At 40.9% G+C, this 17,980-nt stretch overlaps 1 protein-coding gene across 1 annotated transcript in view; it reads left to right on the forward strand.

Annotated features, from left to right (window-relative positions):
• The window catches only part of ITGBL1 (integrin subunit beta like 1), a 403,213-nt gene that overhangs the window by 254,798 nt on the left and 130,435 nt on the right, over positions 1 to 17,980 (forward strand). Inside the window, exon 7 of the mRNA XM_077482967.1 lies at positions 700 to 846. Within this exon, the coding sequence (XP_077339093.1) occupies positions 700 to 846 (147 nt within the window). The remainder of the gene's footprint in view (positions 1 to 699; positions 847 to 17,980) is intronic.

Consider the following 17,980-nt stretch of genomic DNA (forward strand, 5'->3'; position numbering starts at 1 on the left):
AACATCTTCATGCATATTTTTAATGCATTTTGGTCTGAATATAAGATTCTTTAAAATAAGAACCGTATTTAATCTATAGATGGAAAAGAAGCACTTGAGCAGCCTGCATTCCTGATTTGTATGCACACACAGTACTGCTCTGTTGCAAGCTCTCTGTGTACTGCACACAGCTACAACGCCTTGTAGTTCATTCTAACCAGACAAGAACTGATAAATAAACTATAGGTATAAACTATTTTTGGTTTCTGGCACTCTAGCCGTCTCTGATTCATTATACTTTGAATAGCTGCCAGTGCTCACAGAACAAAAGACAGTGGAAAACTCATATCCAATTATAGTGCGTGCATTTAGCATATATATAGCAGTTACTGAAACAGCAGAGAAACAAGGAAAAATGTTTAGGCTGGGAGATTTTTAAAATGAGGTTCATGACAGCGTACAATAATAACAGATGCTTTGTTTCTCAAGATAAACCAACTTACAGGTAAATGCTTGTATTTCTTTTTGACTCTCCCATGTTGTAATTTTTGGCTTAAAAAGTTTACCAAAATCTATGCATGAACCTTTAAAGTTTGACAGTGAAGTTCTATTTTCTGAATCAGCATGACATTACTTTATATATCAGTGTGACATTTCAAACATTTTTGTCTTTGTTTGCTTAGAGTAGGCTTTGATTGAAGTTTGTGATTACCTGTACAGGTCATGGGCAATGTAACTGTGGGCGATGTGATTGCAAAGAAGGATGGACTGGAAGGAAATGTGAACACCCACGGTCCTGTGCTCTGTCGATAGATGAAAGCAAGAAAAAATGCCAGGGAAGCTCTTCTCAACCATGTTCTGGACGAGGTGAGTCGCTGTGACTGATGTTTTACTAGATGGTATCTATATATAATATACATGCACACACACGCACCTTAAAGCATTCAGTTATCCATAAATTATTCTTAAATGTTATTTTTATTTCCAAATATTTTCCATTCATTGAGACATAATAAAGACCACTATGGTAAATAAAATTGAAGCTGTCAAAATAGACGTTTATTTTGTACGTTAATTTAGGTCAGTCTTTCTCAACTGGGGTGCAGTGGCACCATGGGGTGCCATCTGGGTTCGTCAGGGGTTGTGCAGCATCCAGGGTTAGAAAGTAGAAGTGTCAGCACATAGTGGAAACTCGATTAGGGCAACAGCAATGGGCAGAGCATTTACAGTATGTGCCAATCAAGTTTTGGTTTGGGGCAAGAAGACAAAGGGAGGTTGATTTCAGAGTCCTGACCTGCTTTGTCTCCCAACCTCCACTATTTAGTACTGTATAAACAAAAATCTCACCTGGCTAAGCAGGGGGCGACTGCTAACTTGAAAGATATCTGGGTCAGCCAAGTACAATAAATCTGCGGTTCTTGAAAAGGCTAAATGTATGTTTGTTAGTGTATGTGTGTGTGTGTGAGTGTATGTGTATGCATGTAAGTTTATGTATGTGTGTATGTGTGTGTGTGTATGTATGCATGTTTATATTTATTTGTATGGGTGTGTGTATATGTCTGTATGTAACTTTTACTCCTGACCCCTGCACTATGCACAGTCAGGGCTGGTTTTCCAATCTAGGGAGGCTGCTTTTTTTTTTTTTAGACTGGGATGTCTCAAAGTTTTGCATACTTTTAAGGCACCGTTCACATCACATAGCGAGAAAGAGCATTCCGGCTACATGATTTTGCATGCGTTTTTCTTGAGATTATGAGTGTCACATATGCATGTTTGTCCCTGCTCTTTTTCAGACGTCACGCTTCACGCGATTTGTGAAGGCATGTTTTACTGCAATTGCATTCCGGTTACATGATTTTGAATGTGCTTTTCTTGAGATTACGAGTGTCACATATGTACGTTTGTCCCTGCTCCTTTTTAGACGTCAGGCTTCACGCGATTTGTGAAGGCATGGTTTACTGCGGGGATATGCAATTGGCGGACCTCCAGCTGTTGCAGAACTACAAGTCCCATGAGGCATTGCAAGACTCTGGCAGCCACAAGCATGACACCCAGAGGCAGAGGCATGATGGGAGTTGTAGTTTTACAACAGCTGGAGGTCCGCTAATTGCATATCCCTGGTTTACTGCAATTGGCATTGTGCTGAGATTGCCACGTGATTTGGGATCGCTAGCAGAATCGCAACAATTCTACTTGCAATCCCAAATTGTGACACATGAACGGGAGCCTAAAGGGTGCCCTGACTAAAAAAAAGGTTGAGAAACACTGGGAAACCTTTGACCTTGCAGCTGTAGAGTTGTGACCATTTACTACCTAAGGCTCATAGGGCAATACACAGAACCTGGTAGAATTCATATTACATAAAGGAGACAGCCAAGAAGCATTAAAGGGATGCATCTGCCACTTTGTTTTAGCTTATTTATGGCATACAAATTGTAAGTGCTTCTAAATCGATAAATCCTCATAAGAAGACCTATTCATCTGTGTTAATTGTCAGTTATTCCTTTTCAACACCTGAGGCTAAGGCTATTACCTTTTCTTCCTGGCAGTTTGTCACATTGCAGTTACTGTGCCTGTTAATATTTTATTGTATGCATGACCTAAAATATTTTAAAAAATCAAGTTGGGTCTGCAAGAGCAGCTTAGTTGTAATCAGGAAATAACATTAATAAGATGATACTGTATATCCAAATGGTTTATTTGTTACCAAGATCAGCCATAGGATCCAAAAGTGAGCAAAAAGCATATACATATATGGAGTAATGGAGTAGTTAGAAGTTGTCATACATTTGAGTTTAGATTGACAAACAGCAGGGAGAGACAGGTGTTTTTACAGATAAATTTCAGCACCAAGATGTTGACAGATCTTCCATCAGAAGTACAACTACCAGTATCAGCAATCCATGGACTTTCTCTTTGCACCATGGGGTTAGTAACTAAATGCCGCTGGCTCATGTAAACATTCTTATAGCAATTTTCACTAAGCAGCTTCAGGGAACAAAATTGACAAAATAACATCTATACTCTTTAATGCTGCGTACACACGATCGGAATTCTCATCGGAAAAAGCTCTGATGGATTTCCCGACAGAATTCCGCTCAAGCTGTCTTGCCTACACACGGTCACACCAAATTACGATCGGTTAGAACGCAGTGACATACAACACGTACGACGGGACTAGAAAAAGGAAGTTCAATAGCCAGTAGCCAATAGCGTCCCTCTTGTAGTTGAGTCTGAGCATGCGTGATTTTTGGCGTGTCGGAATTGCATACACACGATCGAAAATTTCTGATAGAAAGTTTTTTCTGTCGGGAAAATTGAGAACATGCTATCAATTTTTGGCTGGCAGAAATTCGGACAGCTAAATTCCGATGGAGCATACACACGGTCACATTTTCCAATGAAAAGCTCTCATCGGTCTTTTTCTGGCCGGTATTCCGATCGTGTGTACGCAGCATAAGAGATCACAAGTCCTCATCCATAATTACTTTGTATGACAGTATTCTTTATCTATGGACTGGTAATTCTAGCCATGCAGATAATACATCAGAAACATATTAAACAGAAGGGGGTTTATCCTAATATGTGTTATGCAGAATTTTAATTTCATCTATACTGTATATTTGCAACTTTTGTAATTCTTCACAATATGGAGTGGATTTGACTGAAACCCATCATTCAAAGCTTATACAATTGTGCACTTCTAAAACCAAATACCACAATCTTTAGCACGCCCTGACAATGTTTTGGAAACATTGGAGGTTATTTACAAAAGAATCCACTTTGCACTACAAGTGCGAAATGCACTTGAAATTGTACTGAAATGGCACTTGGCTATACATCTGATTTTAATATCCAATCACGTGCAAGCTAAAATGCTGTTTTTTATTTTCCTTGCATGTCCCCCTCGGATCTAGAGACTGCACTTACAAGTGCAATTTCAAGTGCACTTTGCACTTGTAGTTTGCACTTGTAGTGCAAAGTGGATTTGCCTTTAGTAAATAACCCCCATTGAATCAATATTTAATACAATGTAATTAGATCTGTGATTTATAATTTTTTAACATTTTAAACTGATATTATGAATGTATAGGGAACTTGTACTGGTTTTAGTCAATTTTATTTTAATGTTAAAGTGACTCTAAATGATATCCATATTCTCCAAAAATAATTCATGCACACCCACTACTTAATGGTCTTGTAATCTATTTTTCATTCAATTATTTATTACTGTACTTTTCTACCTCCTTGTAACAACCTCTGTGAGCTACTAAACCTCTCCTTTTCTCCTTCATTTCCAATTGTTTGGAACAAGCTGTGAACGTTAGCTGTGGTCATGTGCAACGCTCTATGCACACTACAAATCCCATGGTCCGTAGTCCTATCACGTTTCTTCTAAAATAAGACCAGTTCTTACATTAAGTTTGGCTATAAAAACACACTAGGGCTTTTTTTTCAGGGGATCTCATATTTATTTATGGTATGTACAAAAAAAGTTCCTGTGTCCCCGTCTTCTCTCCCCCTCTCAGCTCAGGAGTCAGCATTATGAAATTCTGTTATCCCAAGAATAAACCTTAGTTAAAGTCCTTCTAAAAATGTAATCCATTCTGTAGAAAGATTATAAAAGGTGCAGTGTGTCTCCTTGTAGAAATTTATTGTGGAAAATTCACGTGACCCGCTGGAGCTCTTCTTCCCCACTCCGAGCACTGAAGAGGGAGGGGCTGCTGATGTCAGCGGGCAGCAGAGGAAAAGAGCTCCGGTGGGTCACGTAAGTGCCCAGCGGAGCTGTAAATGAGGTATTTTTCACAATGAGAAAAACTGCACATTATATAATCTTTTTACAGAACGGATTACATGATTTTACAAGGACTTTAACTAGTGTTTATTTTTTGGGTAAGGCTTATATTGCAGCCATCCCAGAAACTCACCCTAGGTCTTATTTTCAGGTTAGGGCGTATTTTTTAGGAAAAACTGTATATCTATCTCAAGAGCAATTAAGAGAGGTTGGTTATATTCCTACATATAGTGGGACTATGGAGAATGCAGCAACATAGAAAGAAGGAATGTTGATATTTGTAGAAGGCTGAGAGCAATATAAGGTACTTTTGTTAGTTAACCTCTTGGCGCCGACAGTATGCAAATATGCAGCATCTTGGTGGGTGGGCCTTGGTGCAGAGCGGCCGCATATTTGTGTGCAATATTGCAAACACAGCTGGGCCAAGAGCACACACCCTGCATGCTCCTCGCACAGTTACTCGCAGCTAGCGGAAAGCTATCAATTGCTACTTGTGAGGGGGAGCTTTCCGATCATGTGACTACCATGACAGCCAATCACAGTGGTCACATGATCACAGACCACACCCACCCCTCCTCCCAGCATCTGAAACCCCTAAAGGGCAGGGAAGCATCAAGGGGTTAAGAATATACTGTATATTTGAATTCAATTTTTTTTAAGCCAGAGTTTAGTGTCACTTAGGCCCCTTTCACACTGGGGCGGTGGGTGTGTCGGCGGTACATTTTTAGCGGTGTTTTACTGTCAATTTTGCGGCGCTATTCTGCCGCTAGCGAGGTGCTTTTACCCACCGCTAGCGGCCAAGAAAGGGATAAAACCACCCGCAAAGCACTGCTTGCAGCAGCGCTTTACCGGCGGTATAGCCTTGCTGCCCATTGCTGGGCAGGATCAGTGGAGGAATGTTATACACATCCAAAGATGCTGCTAACATGACTTTTTTTTAGAGTCCTGCCAGCACATCACTCCAGTGTGAAAGTCCTCGGGGCTTTCACATTGAAGACACAGGAGCAGCTCTTTCAAGGCACTTTGCAGGCGCAGTTTTAGCGCTATAGCACCTACAAAGCGCTCCAGTGTGAAAGGGGTCTTAAAGTATTACATTTTAACAAATGTTTAATATTTTTTCTGTGCATATAAAATCTGTACTTTACAAGAAAACACAATGTGTACCAATGACAATGCTAGAATGGAGTCAGTTGAATAAGCATGGTCACCTCCAGAAAGGAGTGCCTAAGTGCCAAGTGTCTGGGTTTACAGTATATACTGTACATTCATAATAATACAATAAATAGTATCCTGAGCACAGGTCAAAAGTACAATAGTAATTAAAAGTGAAGTAGTTGCGTGCTATTATGTAATAGCAAGAAATATGAATATAAACAACCAGAAATTCTGCTGCTGCAGCTAAAAGTGCTCTCACAGAAAAAACAGTAAATAAAACATAAATGTGACAGCGCTGCATCAGTGCTTGACAAATCCACAAATTGATGATAGTGATGTGCAAAAAAAGTATGCTAAGACAAAAGTCCAATATTAAAGTGATAATTTCCTCTGTTAACATGAAGAGAGATGCAAAGTACTTCTTTGCTTCACACAGCCTCTATGTGCATAGTGCTCCGGCCACCACATGCAGTAATCGCTCACCTCCTTACAAGACCCTGAAGGGGTCTAGCACGCCTTGCACTATGTGCAACAATCCTTTCAGGAAAACCTTGCTGCTCTTTGGTGACTTCTATTGGACTTTCAAGACCCAGATAATGGCTGTTATCCTTAACACTCACCTGCAGTCTTCCACCGTAGTACAGTCTCCTTTCCTGTAATGTTATTGCTTAGTATGATTTCACTGCATTTTGGGGTTGATTTACTGACCCGGAGAGCGCAAAATCTGTTACAGCTAGGAAACATTTAGCTTCCATAGGTTTTTCTCAAAGCTTAATTGAACAAGCTGAAGTTAGAAGCTGAATCAGTATTGTGGCAGGTAAAGTTGGCTTAGCTATTATCAAGTCTTAGTGTGCCACCAGAGCAGGGAACATTTTGTAGTAGGCAGGGTACTCACTGATGTCTTTAAGCCCTTAAAATCTGAATGTGTATCATAGGAAACAAGCGGTGAGTGTACTGTCTACCACAATAGGGTGCTCTTTGCATCTGCTCAGGTTGCACAATAAAGCTGACTATCATTGAGTCTAATGCCGTGTACACACAGCCGGACTTTTCGTCGGACTGAACTCCGAAGGACTTTTGGATGGAATCCCGCTGAAACTGACTTGTCTACACACAATCACACCAAAGTCCGACAGATTTCACTGTGATGACGTACGACCAGACTAGAATAAAGAAGTTCATAGCCAGTAACCAATAGCTGCTGTTTTCGTCCGTCGGACTAGAATACAGACGAACTGATCTTTCGACCGGACTCGAGTCCATCGGAAAGAAAGTCCATCTGATTTTTCGACAGCAAAGGTCCTATGAAGCCCACACACGGTCGAATAGTCCAAAGGATTAGTTCCGTTGGACCTTTGCTGTCGAAAAGTCCGGCAGTGTGTACACAGCATTAGGTTGCATTTGCATGGGTATTCAATTCTTGCGGCTGGGATTGACATCTGCATGTGTATAGCTGCAACCACCAAGCCTGTACAATGCAATGACAGGAATCAGGAAATAGTGAGTATCTTGAAGTGGATGATATTGCCTTTGCATAAAAACACTATGGGGTATATTTATAAAGAATAGAATCTGACATTCACTAAACATTCACTGCACCTTCCTGGTACATTCATTTTAAATGACAGTGATTGATTTACAAACCTGCAAAAGTTTGGCGCAAGTCACATTTGCCACTTTATAAATATAGCCCTTTTGTGTTGCTGTAGCAATTAAGTTTACAACTATTATGATTCTACAATAATAAATGTGGGAACATTTTTTTTCCCATGGCATTATCCCTTTGTGTTGTAGCCAACCATGTTTCCAATCTTATGTGTCCAGAAATATCCTGACCTTATCATTTTAGTGGAATAGCTACTCCAGACAGTTTTTCCCCCATGCCGTCAGCTTTTGTTAAGGCTGAGAATGGATTACAGTTTTAGACTTTAGGAACTATTTTACACTTACTGCCCTTGTCTGAATTGCTTTAAGTATGGCTGAAGTTTGATTTAACCTACTATAGCTATTGCAGCTTGTGTCTTACTTATAGTGGCAAATGTAATCCTTGAGACGAGACTTAAGAAAATAATTTATTTCTTGTTCTACAAGAGATTTTTTTTTTTGTCTGTTGCAGGATACATCTACTTTTATCTGAGAGTCACAGTCAAAAAGAACTATACTTTGCACAAATCTGCTATTAGATCCCATTAGCACATCTGAGAGCTGAAGTGTTTTTTTCTTCATGTTTCTGCCCTACGTGCTGCCCCTGTACTGTGTGCATGAACTATGGCTTATGATAATATCAACCATGGGTGTACCTAGTCCTTGGGAAAAGAGGAAGCTATCATTGTGTTGTACTGGACACCAGTTAACACAATCCAGCCCAACACTGCCTGCATGGTAGACATGTGCGATTCGTTTCGTACGAATCTTAAATTCGTACGAATTTCTCAAAATTCGTACGTTCGGGAGGATCCGAAATACGAATTGCCGTGCGTCCGAATTCTGTACGGAATACAAACTTTTGTTTACGAATTCCGGATTTTGGATCAGCGCTTTTTGGAGTTTTTTTTGCGGCGTTTTTTATCGCGATTTGTGGCGTTTTTACCGCGTTTTTCAGTCATTATGCTTATTAAAAAAATATATATATATATAATTTTTGGGGCTTCTGAGTGATTTCTAGCAGAAAATACTGGATTTTTACTTGTAAGCAACAAGTGTCAAAAAAGATTTAGTCTTTAAATGGTTAAACTGAGAACTTCTACACACGGAGTTCAGCCCATTGAAGAAAAAACATTGTATCATTTTGTTCTTTTCTTGGCAGACTGCCCAGAGAGGATGAAAGTGCTTCACCGATGTCTACAGGCAACTTACATTGACTTCTATCACAGAAGTCTTCTGCAAGTCATAATAAGCATAATGAGCAATGTTTTTGCCTGTAAATTCATGGTAAAGAACGTTCGTACGAAAATTTGTATTTCGTACAAAACAGAACGGAATTTCGGACACGAAATACGAATTACGAATTAATTTTATTACGAATCGAAACGGAACAGAACGAAACTAATTTTTTGACGGCGCCCATGTCTACTGCATGGTTCTGGCATGTCCTCATCCAGCCGAAACTTATGTGGCAGGAAACATTGGAACCTGTGAAGTTGTTTTCAGGTTAATAAGCATTGAAGCTCCCACTCCCACTCTCTGACTACCAACATTTAAAGTGGCAGTCATTACTGACCACAAACCTTTAAAGAGCAACTACTCTGACCACCAACATAAGGCTGGACCAAAAACCTTACCCCCAGTTCTTACTCCTGGGCCACACATGCTAAAGGCTGTGCTGTTTATTACATAGGGTGCCCTAGGTCTTTAACAAGTCTAGCAATGGCCCCAATGCAGTTGGTAAAACAGACAGTAACTGTAAAGCTTGTCTTTTTACTGTACACATGAGTTCAAACTTTTACTGCCTATTTCAGTTATAAAATTTTACTTTAAGCTTTACTTCTGCTAATTTCTAGTTATTATGGTTTATATAAATAAAAGATAATAGAGTTAATACTGGTTGAAATAATTATGATAAAAATTGATAATGACTGTCCATTATGGGCAGTGTAATTCACTTCCAAATCCTTAGGGCTATTAATTCATTAACTATGCAAATTATCATAAAATCCCATTTACTATACTAAACAGTATGCACTGAACCATCTAATGACATGCCTACTAGCATAAATGGTAAAATGAGAAACACCATTGTAGACCTATAGAAGAGTTTATCTATACCTGTAGATAAGGTAGGGAAATTAATTACAGTAAAGAAGCCAAAAAGAGCATTTTTCTCCATGAACAATACAATTTTGTCTCTTAAATAGAAAATCATCCTTTCCTTTCTTTTTCTTTTTTTTTTATTCCTCTCTTATCAAATATTGTTTAATTTTCTTTTTTTCCCCTCCGTTGCACATTGAAATATTGCACATTATTTTTGAACTTTTTTTTATATTCTGCTTTTGAGCCAGCAGGTGGAACTTTAGGCAGTATTATACATTTTTCTGTATCTCTTTACCTTTATACGGCAAAACCTTGGTTTGAGAGTAACTTGGTTTGAGAGCGTTTTGCAAGCCGAGCAACATTTTTTAATACATTTTGACTACACAAACAATGTTTTGACATACAAGTAACGTCATGTCACAACTGAGTATAAAAGAGAAGAGAGGCACCTCTAAATGTAGCAATATGGTTACATTTAATGCTAGTTCACACCAGACTCAGTTCCGTTCAGTTCTGTGTGTTTTTTTTCTGCACTAAAAATGCATGCACAGTGTTTTCCATGTATTCCAATGGCTCTAGTTCACATCATGCAGTCAGTTTACGGTCAGTTTCCAGTGCAGAAACTAACCGGAAACTGACTGAAAACTGACTGCATGGTGTGAACTAGAGCCATTGGAATACATGAAAAACACTGTGCATGCATTTTGTTCAGAAAAAGAGCACACAAAACTGCACAGAACTGCATCTGGTGTGAACTGGCCCTTAGTGCTAGTTCACACCAGACTCAGTTCCATGCACTTTTTTCTGCACAAAATGCATGCACAGTGTTTTCCATGTATTCCAATGGCTCTAGTTCACACCATGCAGTCAGTTTCCAGTCAGTTTCTGCACCGGAAATGACAGTTCAACATTTAGCAACATATTGCTACACTTAGAGGTGTTTCTCTTCTCCTTAAGGCTGGGTTCACACCGCTGCGGCTGGGAGACCCGGATGTGATTCGCACCGCACTGCAGTGCAAATCACATCCGATCTCTGTGCGATGCGAGTTTAGCCATACAGATAGTATGGCTGAATTCGCATCGCACCCGCTCCAAACTCGCACAGGACCCTTTTTTTGGTCCGCAGCAGAATCGGATCGCATTGGGTGTTCACACCATGCGATCCGATTCCTGTCCGAGTTTGCAGATCGCACTGCGATATGCGAACTGATCTGGGGGTGTCATTAAGGTTTCACTGACACTCCCAGCAGTCCGCATAGGGCAGTGTGAACTGCCGGCGGGGGGCATGCGATGCGGGAACCCGCCGCGGAATCGCGGCGTTCCCGCATCGCTTCAGTGTGAACCCAGCCTAATACTTTGTAGCTCCTACTGGATTTTGTTTGCAATCCCCTTGTGGAGGCTGCCATTTGTGGATGGGCATTTTATGGTTAAACAACCTATCACATTGCTATAATCTTTTTATGTAGACTATAAACTGAAGTACCTATGAATAACTCATTTGAGTTTCCATTTCTTATGGGTCAATGTACTTTGATATAAAAGTGCTTTGGATTACAAGCATGTTTCTGGAACGAATTATGCTTGCAATCCAAGGTTTTACTGTAGTTGTAAATTGTCTATTTTGTACAGAGCTTGATATCTCAAGCTGAAATTTTGACATTCAAGAAATTAGTCAGAACAGTTTCTTATCTCCCCCATTATCTTACTTGGCTGCTCACCTTCCTGAAAGGGGGTAACTACTGCTCCGTCCATGGTTCTTTATCCTACCACACACAGTATATATAGTATTCACATTTTTGTAAATATTTTATTATATCTTTTCATGTGATAACACTGAAGAAATGACACTTTGCTACAATGTAAAGTAGTGAGTGTACAGCTTGTATAACAGTGTAAATTTCCTGTCCCCTCAAAATAACTCAGCATACAGCCATTAATGTCTAAACTGCTGACAATAAAAGCGAGGACAACTTTAAGTAAAAATTTCCAAATTAGGCCCAAAGTGTCAATATTTTATGTGGCCACCATTATTTTCCAGCACTGTCTTAACCCTGCCTTAACTATGTGACTATGTAACCCTCTTGGGCATGGAGTTCACCAGATCTTCACAGGTTGCCACTGGAGTCCTCTTCCACTCCTCCATGACAACATCACGGAGCTAACGGATGTTAGAGACTTTGCGCTTCTCTACCTTGTGTTTGAGGTTGCCCCACAGAGCTCAATAGGGTTTAGATCTAGAGACATGCTTGGGGTCATTATCATGTTGTAATACTGCCCTGCAGCCCAGTTTTTGAAGGGAGGGGATCATGCTCTGCTTCAATATGTCACAGTACATGTTGGCAATCAAGGTTCCCTCAATGAACTGTAGCTCCCCAGTGCCGGCAGCACTCATGCAGACCCAGATCATGACACTCCCACCACCATGCTTGACTGTAGGCAGGACACACTTGTCTTTGTACTCCTCACCTGGTTGCCACCACATACGCTAGACACCATCTGAACCAAATAAGTTTATCTTGGTCTCATCAGACCACAGGGCATGGTTCCAATAATCCATGTCCTTAGTATGCTTGTCTTCAGCAAACTGTTTGCGGACTTTCTTGTGAATCATCTTTAGAAGAGGCTTCCTTCTAGGATGAACTATGCAGACCAATTTGATTAAGTGTGCGGCGTATGGTCTGAGGAATGACAGCCTCACTGCCCACTCCTTCCATCTCTGCAGCAATGCTGACAGCACTCATACATCTATTTTCCAAAGACAACCTCTGGATATGATGCTGAGCACGTGAACTCAACTTCTTTGGTCGACTATGGCAAGGCCTGTTCTGAGTGGAACCTGTTCTGTTAAACTGCTGTATGGTCTTGACCACCATGCTGCAGCTCAGTTTCAGGGTCTTGGCAATCTTCTTATAGCCTAGGCCAGTGATGGCGAACCTTGGCACCCCAGATGTTTTGGAACTACATTTCCCATGATGCTCATGCACTCTGCAGTGTAGATGAGTATCCTGGGAATTGTAGTTCCAAAACATCTGGAGTGCCAAGGTTCGCAATCACTGGCCTAGGCCATCTTTCACTGAGTAGAGAGTGGGGAGGAGGGCACAGGTGCGCTCCCATATGAAGTGGCTTCCAAGGGGGAAGTGGCTTTCAGGGAGAGAAGAAGCCTAGAGTGCTGGCAGTTGCCATAGCAGGTAAGTGTAAGTATAAATGCTTGTTGGGTTTTTTGTTTATAGAAAAATATAAAGTTTAGAATCACTTTTGGGATTTGTTTTTTTTATTTGCACTGCCTTACTATGCAATAGATCTGATAAATCTCTCTTCCACTTATTTTATGGAAAATGTTACAAATATTATTTTAATAAAAAGTGCAATGTATGAATTATAAGTTCTAACTATAACTGATCGCTACTGTGAGTGGTCTGAAAAGACGCAATCAGAAAATATGATTTAACAAGAAACAGAATGCTCGTTAGAGATGGACATGGTCCTTGCTTGCTTTCAGTTAATGCATAGCTTTTGCTACCTAAAAAGTTGAAGCTCAGCATTGGGGCATTTCAGGGAGCACCCTGGTCTTTTTGGCCTTCCTTCTAGAAGCCTATGAATTACAAAGACACCCTGCATGCATTCTGGACATAGGCCTTTCAAATATGAACTTTTCAGCCTACATCATGTATAATTCTAGCTCTCTTAGCAACAAGCTTTAGCTTTTACTTTAAATTGAAGAGGATCTGGCTCATCACTATGGTGACCAGAGTTAGTGCTACAACACCTGCTACTATTTTCAAACTGCTAGTCAACAACAGAAAAAAAAAGGAAAAAAAAAGTGCTCTTGTTGGGGCTTTGCTGGCTTTATGGTATAAAACCCCTACATCAGATCTCTTCTTCTGCTGATTGGATGTTATAGGATACTGTACATTACCGCTGTTTGTACTGCTGCAATGAATAAGGCCCCGTCCCCCATGTTTGAAGAGAAACTTCACTCCACTATGGAAATATTAACAGTCAACAGCTACAAATACTGTAGTTGCTGACTTTTAATAAACAGATACTGTATTTATCGGTGTATAACATGCACTTTTTTGCCCTTAAAATCGTGGGTGCGTGTTATAAGCCGATCCCGCTGTCTGTGGGGGCAACAGGAGCGCCGCCGACATTGGCTGAGCCGAGTCTACTGTATACTCGGCTAGACTCGGCTCGCAGTGATGCCCAGTCCCGCCTCCTAGCCTTTACGTCCCGTCATTGGCCCGGTATTGTGCCCATCGTAGGAGCCAGGCCAAGGGGTGGGACGGGGGTGTGACTGCGAGCGGAGCAGAGTACACAGTACACTCAGCTTGGCTCGGTCTATGTCGGCGGTGAGAGGAGCCAAATATCTCGGCGACGCCGGCAAATTCAAAACACAAACATGCAGCAATTTTGGGCAAGGCTGCAGACAGACACTGGGCCAGCTACAAATGCACATTGCAAGGCTGCAGATGGACACTGGGGAAGGCTGCAGATGGTCACTGTAAGGCTGCAGATGGACACTGGGGAAGGCTGCAGATGGACGCTGATAAGGCTGCATTGATGGGCATTTAAAATGTATGTTTTTTCCTTAAACTTCCCTCCTAAAAGTTTTTTTCCTTAAACTTCCCTCTTAAACTTGGGGTGCGTGTTATACGTTGGCGCATGTTATACGCCAATAAATACGGTACCTACCAACCAAAGGAGTCCTGCACTGTCTTCCCCACAGCTACTTCTTCTCAGTAATGTGAACCCCCCAGTGCTGCCATCTTGGATTTTGGAGCAGGCTGTGACTTCCTAATGAATCACAGCTGGCTCCTCATTACACATAGGCAAGATCAAGCAGCACAGTTAGGGCTTGTTCACATGTGCATTAATTCCCTGTGTTTAAGCGCCATTTAGGCAGTGTTTTTAAACTGTTGTTCAATGTCTGTCATGAGGATTACAATGGGCACCACAAAGTGCAGTACACACAGGCGCAGTAGCGTTGCATTGTATTAAAAATCAGGAAGAATGTCCCTTTCAGAAGGCATCACTGCTAATTAGCCGCCTTTGTTAATTTCTGTAGTAAAGCACCATAATGGCACCTAAACAGCACCTATAGCATTTACGGCATGTTAGTGAAACATTTATAAAGTGTTAGCAGGGTGCTGGGGTAGAGGCAGTGGAGGTTCCTGTATCCTAGAATGCCCGGGTAAATAAATAAGAACTAGGAAGGAGCAGCCAATTCCTGTTTGTACAGAGTCATATGATAATACCATTTGCTTTCGTTTTTCCACTCAAAAGCATTAAGCCAGCCAGCAATTCTGACCGTGGCAAGCAGTAGCAGAGGCAATGAACATTATTATCAGTGGCAAAGCTTTTTGTGTTGGTTCCAGCAAGTGTCTCTACATAGAAGTGACAGTGCCAGCAAGTGTCATGAAGGCTGGTATTAATGTATCAGTACTCATAGAAGAGGTGGACAGTGGGCAAATTCAATACCTGACAATGAGACAATTATCAGCTATGGAATCCACTAACTACCAGTCACAATGGGACTTGATGGGACAATTGTCTTTGTAAATGGCAATAAAGAGAATGTTTAGGCATGACCTACTGCAAAGCTAAAACATTCTTCTGGTGACACTTCATATTCACTTCATATTTACTGTGGCTCACATCATTTGGGGTCACAATCTCACAATCTCAAGAAGGGTATTAAACATGGACACATGCATGTGGGTATAATCAACTAACTTTTGGGAGTATGCCCACAATTCATGGTAAAGAATACAAAAATGCTCCTTGGAAATTTTATACAAGACTATGGGATGTACTCAATACTGGAGCAACCCCTTCTCTTTTTTCCTATGGGCCATTCTTTCCATGATCATCTTGGGCTGGACCAAGCCAAGTGTTGAAGAGATCAAAGTATGCAAATCCATCTTGCAGAAAATTCATAAAAATGGCTGCCATCACACCATAAGGCTAGATTTATACCTATCCATTTTAGTGCTTTTTGCATTTTGTAGATTTGCACTACAGAACGTGTTCCATAGGAAACCATGGTAAATGGACTGTAGTGCAAATCTGCAAAATACGAAAAGCACAAAAAATGCATAGGTGTGATCCAGCCTAAGACAACCACACCTCAAAGAAGATCATTTCCTCTACATTACTGCTCCCTTAAACACTTCCCTTAGAAAAACAACACTTTCACGGGTGCTTAACAAGATTTCTTGATGCTTTGTTAACAGTAAAAAAACACATCATAAATGTTATGGGCATGTTAATGTGCACTGCTTCGTTCTTCACAATTAACACATGTGTGAACAAGCCCTTAGACTGGTCTCACAGTCTCGTAGAATGTGTGATGTTATCCTAGAAGGCTGCAGTAAAGAGGAGGATGAAGAGTACTGAGATAATGTCACCTTCACCTAAAGTGGAACTTCACTCTCTTGAACATTGACTATTTTTAATCCTTAGGCCCCTTTCACACGGGGCGGATCAGTAATGATCCGCCCCGTGATGATCCGCTTGCTCAGCGGGGATCGCTCCGTTGTCCCCGCTGAGCCGGCGGCGGACAGGGCGGTCTCCGCACACTGTGCAGGGACCGCCCTGTCAGCTCTCCACTCTCCTCTATGGGGGATCGGATGAACACGGACCGTCTGTCTGTGTTCATCCAATCCGCTCTGCAGATGGATAGAAAAATAGGATTTTCCTCCGTCTGCAGAATCGGACAATAGCGGAGGCGGACAATAGCAGGTGTCTGAGGATGTTGATCCCATAGGAATGCATGTATGTCTGTATTTCATCCACAAACGGATGGATGAAATACGGACATAACGTCCGCATGTGTGAAAGGGGCCTTATGCTGCTAGCATTAGTAAATAGGAATGTATATCATATTTACTTGTTTTAAACAGTTTCTTTTTATATATTTCTTTAGTTACTTCCTAGTTTTCATGCCTAGACAGATGATTTCATACATCCAAGGTGTCTTCAGTAAAGGGTGAGGGATTTTCCCAGCTAAGCACACCCTCCTGTCTACATGTCTGAGCTAGGGACAGATGGATTCCAGGAAGTAATTGCTACACAAATCATCTGCCCTTACTCAAGATGGCCATGGGCAGAAATGCTAGGGGGGTGTTTTTCTAAGTGATTTCTCAAAATCACAAAATAAAGCATAGAAACATGGATTGATGGGTGAGTTTGCATTGAACATTAAACATGAATTAAATAGCGCTTTTGATTTGTGGGGCTTAGATACAGTGTAGTTCCACTTTAAGGAGGAGCAGGGGTACTGACTACCCCACTACCCTTTTACAAGCCCCCCCTCCCCCCAAATAATATGAAGAGAACGACAGCAACTTTCATTTCGGAGTGAAGGTCTGCTTTAAGTAATCTCCAAATCCTCCCACAATTACGGTACATGAGGTGGTGCCACTGAAAGTCAGCATGAGTTACTCTACTATGAAAACCATTTTTCAGTTTAAAGTCTGCATTGTAGAAGTGACTCCCTTACACTAGCTACAAGAAAGTCAGTTGAATAAAACATCTGAAATATAACTGCACATAATACAAGATGAACTGCCCATGACATCCTATTAGCATGTTAAAATGGTTTGCCAAATTGTACAAAAGGAGGTTTCCAGAAAGGTTACTTTCAAGTGAAATTGTGCTACTTAACATGCCGACATATACAGGGAAAGTGAAATAATGGCTTGTGGCAAATGCTCTGCGCATTAAAGTATCATGTCTACACCGTCTTAACTGTGTAAATCTCTTTTCAATTTTGTGATTTATGATTCTGAATCTTTTTACATTTTAGATCAAAATTCTTTTTCAAACATTTTCTGTCAAAATGTATTGTTCAAAAATAAAATAGCTGTTTAGGGTTGGAGATGAACAAATCTTTCTGCGTTCAGTTTGCAAATTTTTAGCCAAACTGTATTGAAGTCAATGTGGTGTGAATCTTGAGATTCAATGTGTTCCTTTTTTTAGGCTTAATAAACAAGCTATTGTCTAATAGGGGGTACTGCCATTTTGACCTTTACCAATAACGAAAAAAAATGAAAACATTACATGTAGCAGGCAGAAGGCTTTTTATGAGGCTTTGAAGACTACATCGAAAATACAGAAATCAAGTTAAAGGGGTTGTAAACCTTTGTTTTTCATTAATAAAAATAACAAATGGGCCTATTCTTACCTGCTCTGTGCAAAGCTTTTGCACAGAGCAGCCCTGACCCTCTTCTTCTGGGGTGCCCCACTGATGCAGCAGGCCCCTCCTCTTCATCGGGTGCCCCCAGGGAAAGCCACTTTCCC

Source organism: Lithobates pipiens, unplaced genomic scaffold, assembly GCF_037356315.1.
Source record: "Lithobates pipiens isolate NorthernLeopardFrog02 unplaced genomic scaffold, aLitPip1_a1.2 Scaffold_16, whole genome shotgun sequence".
NCBI lineage: Eukaryota > Metazoa > Chordata > Amphibia > Anura > Ranidae > Lithobates > Lithobates pipiens.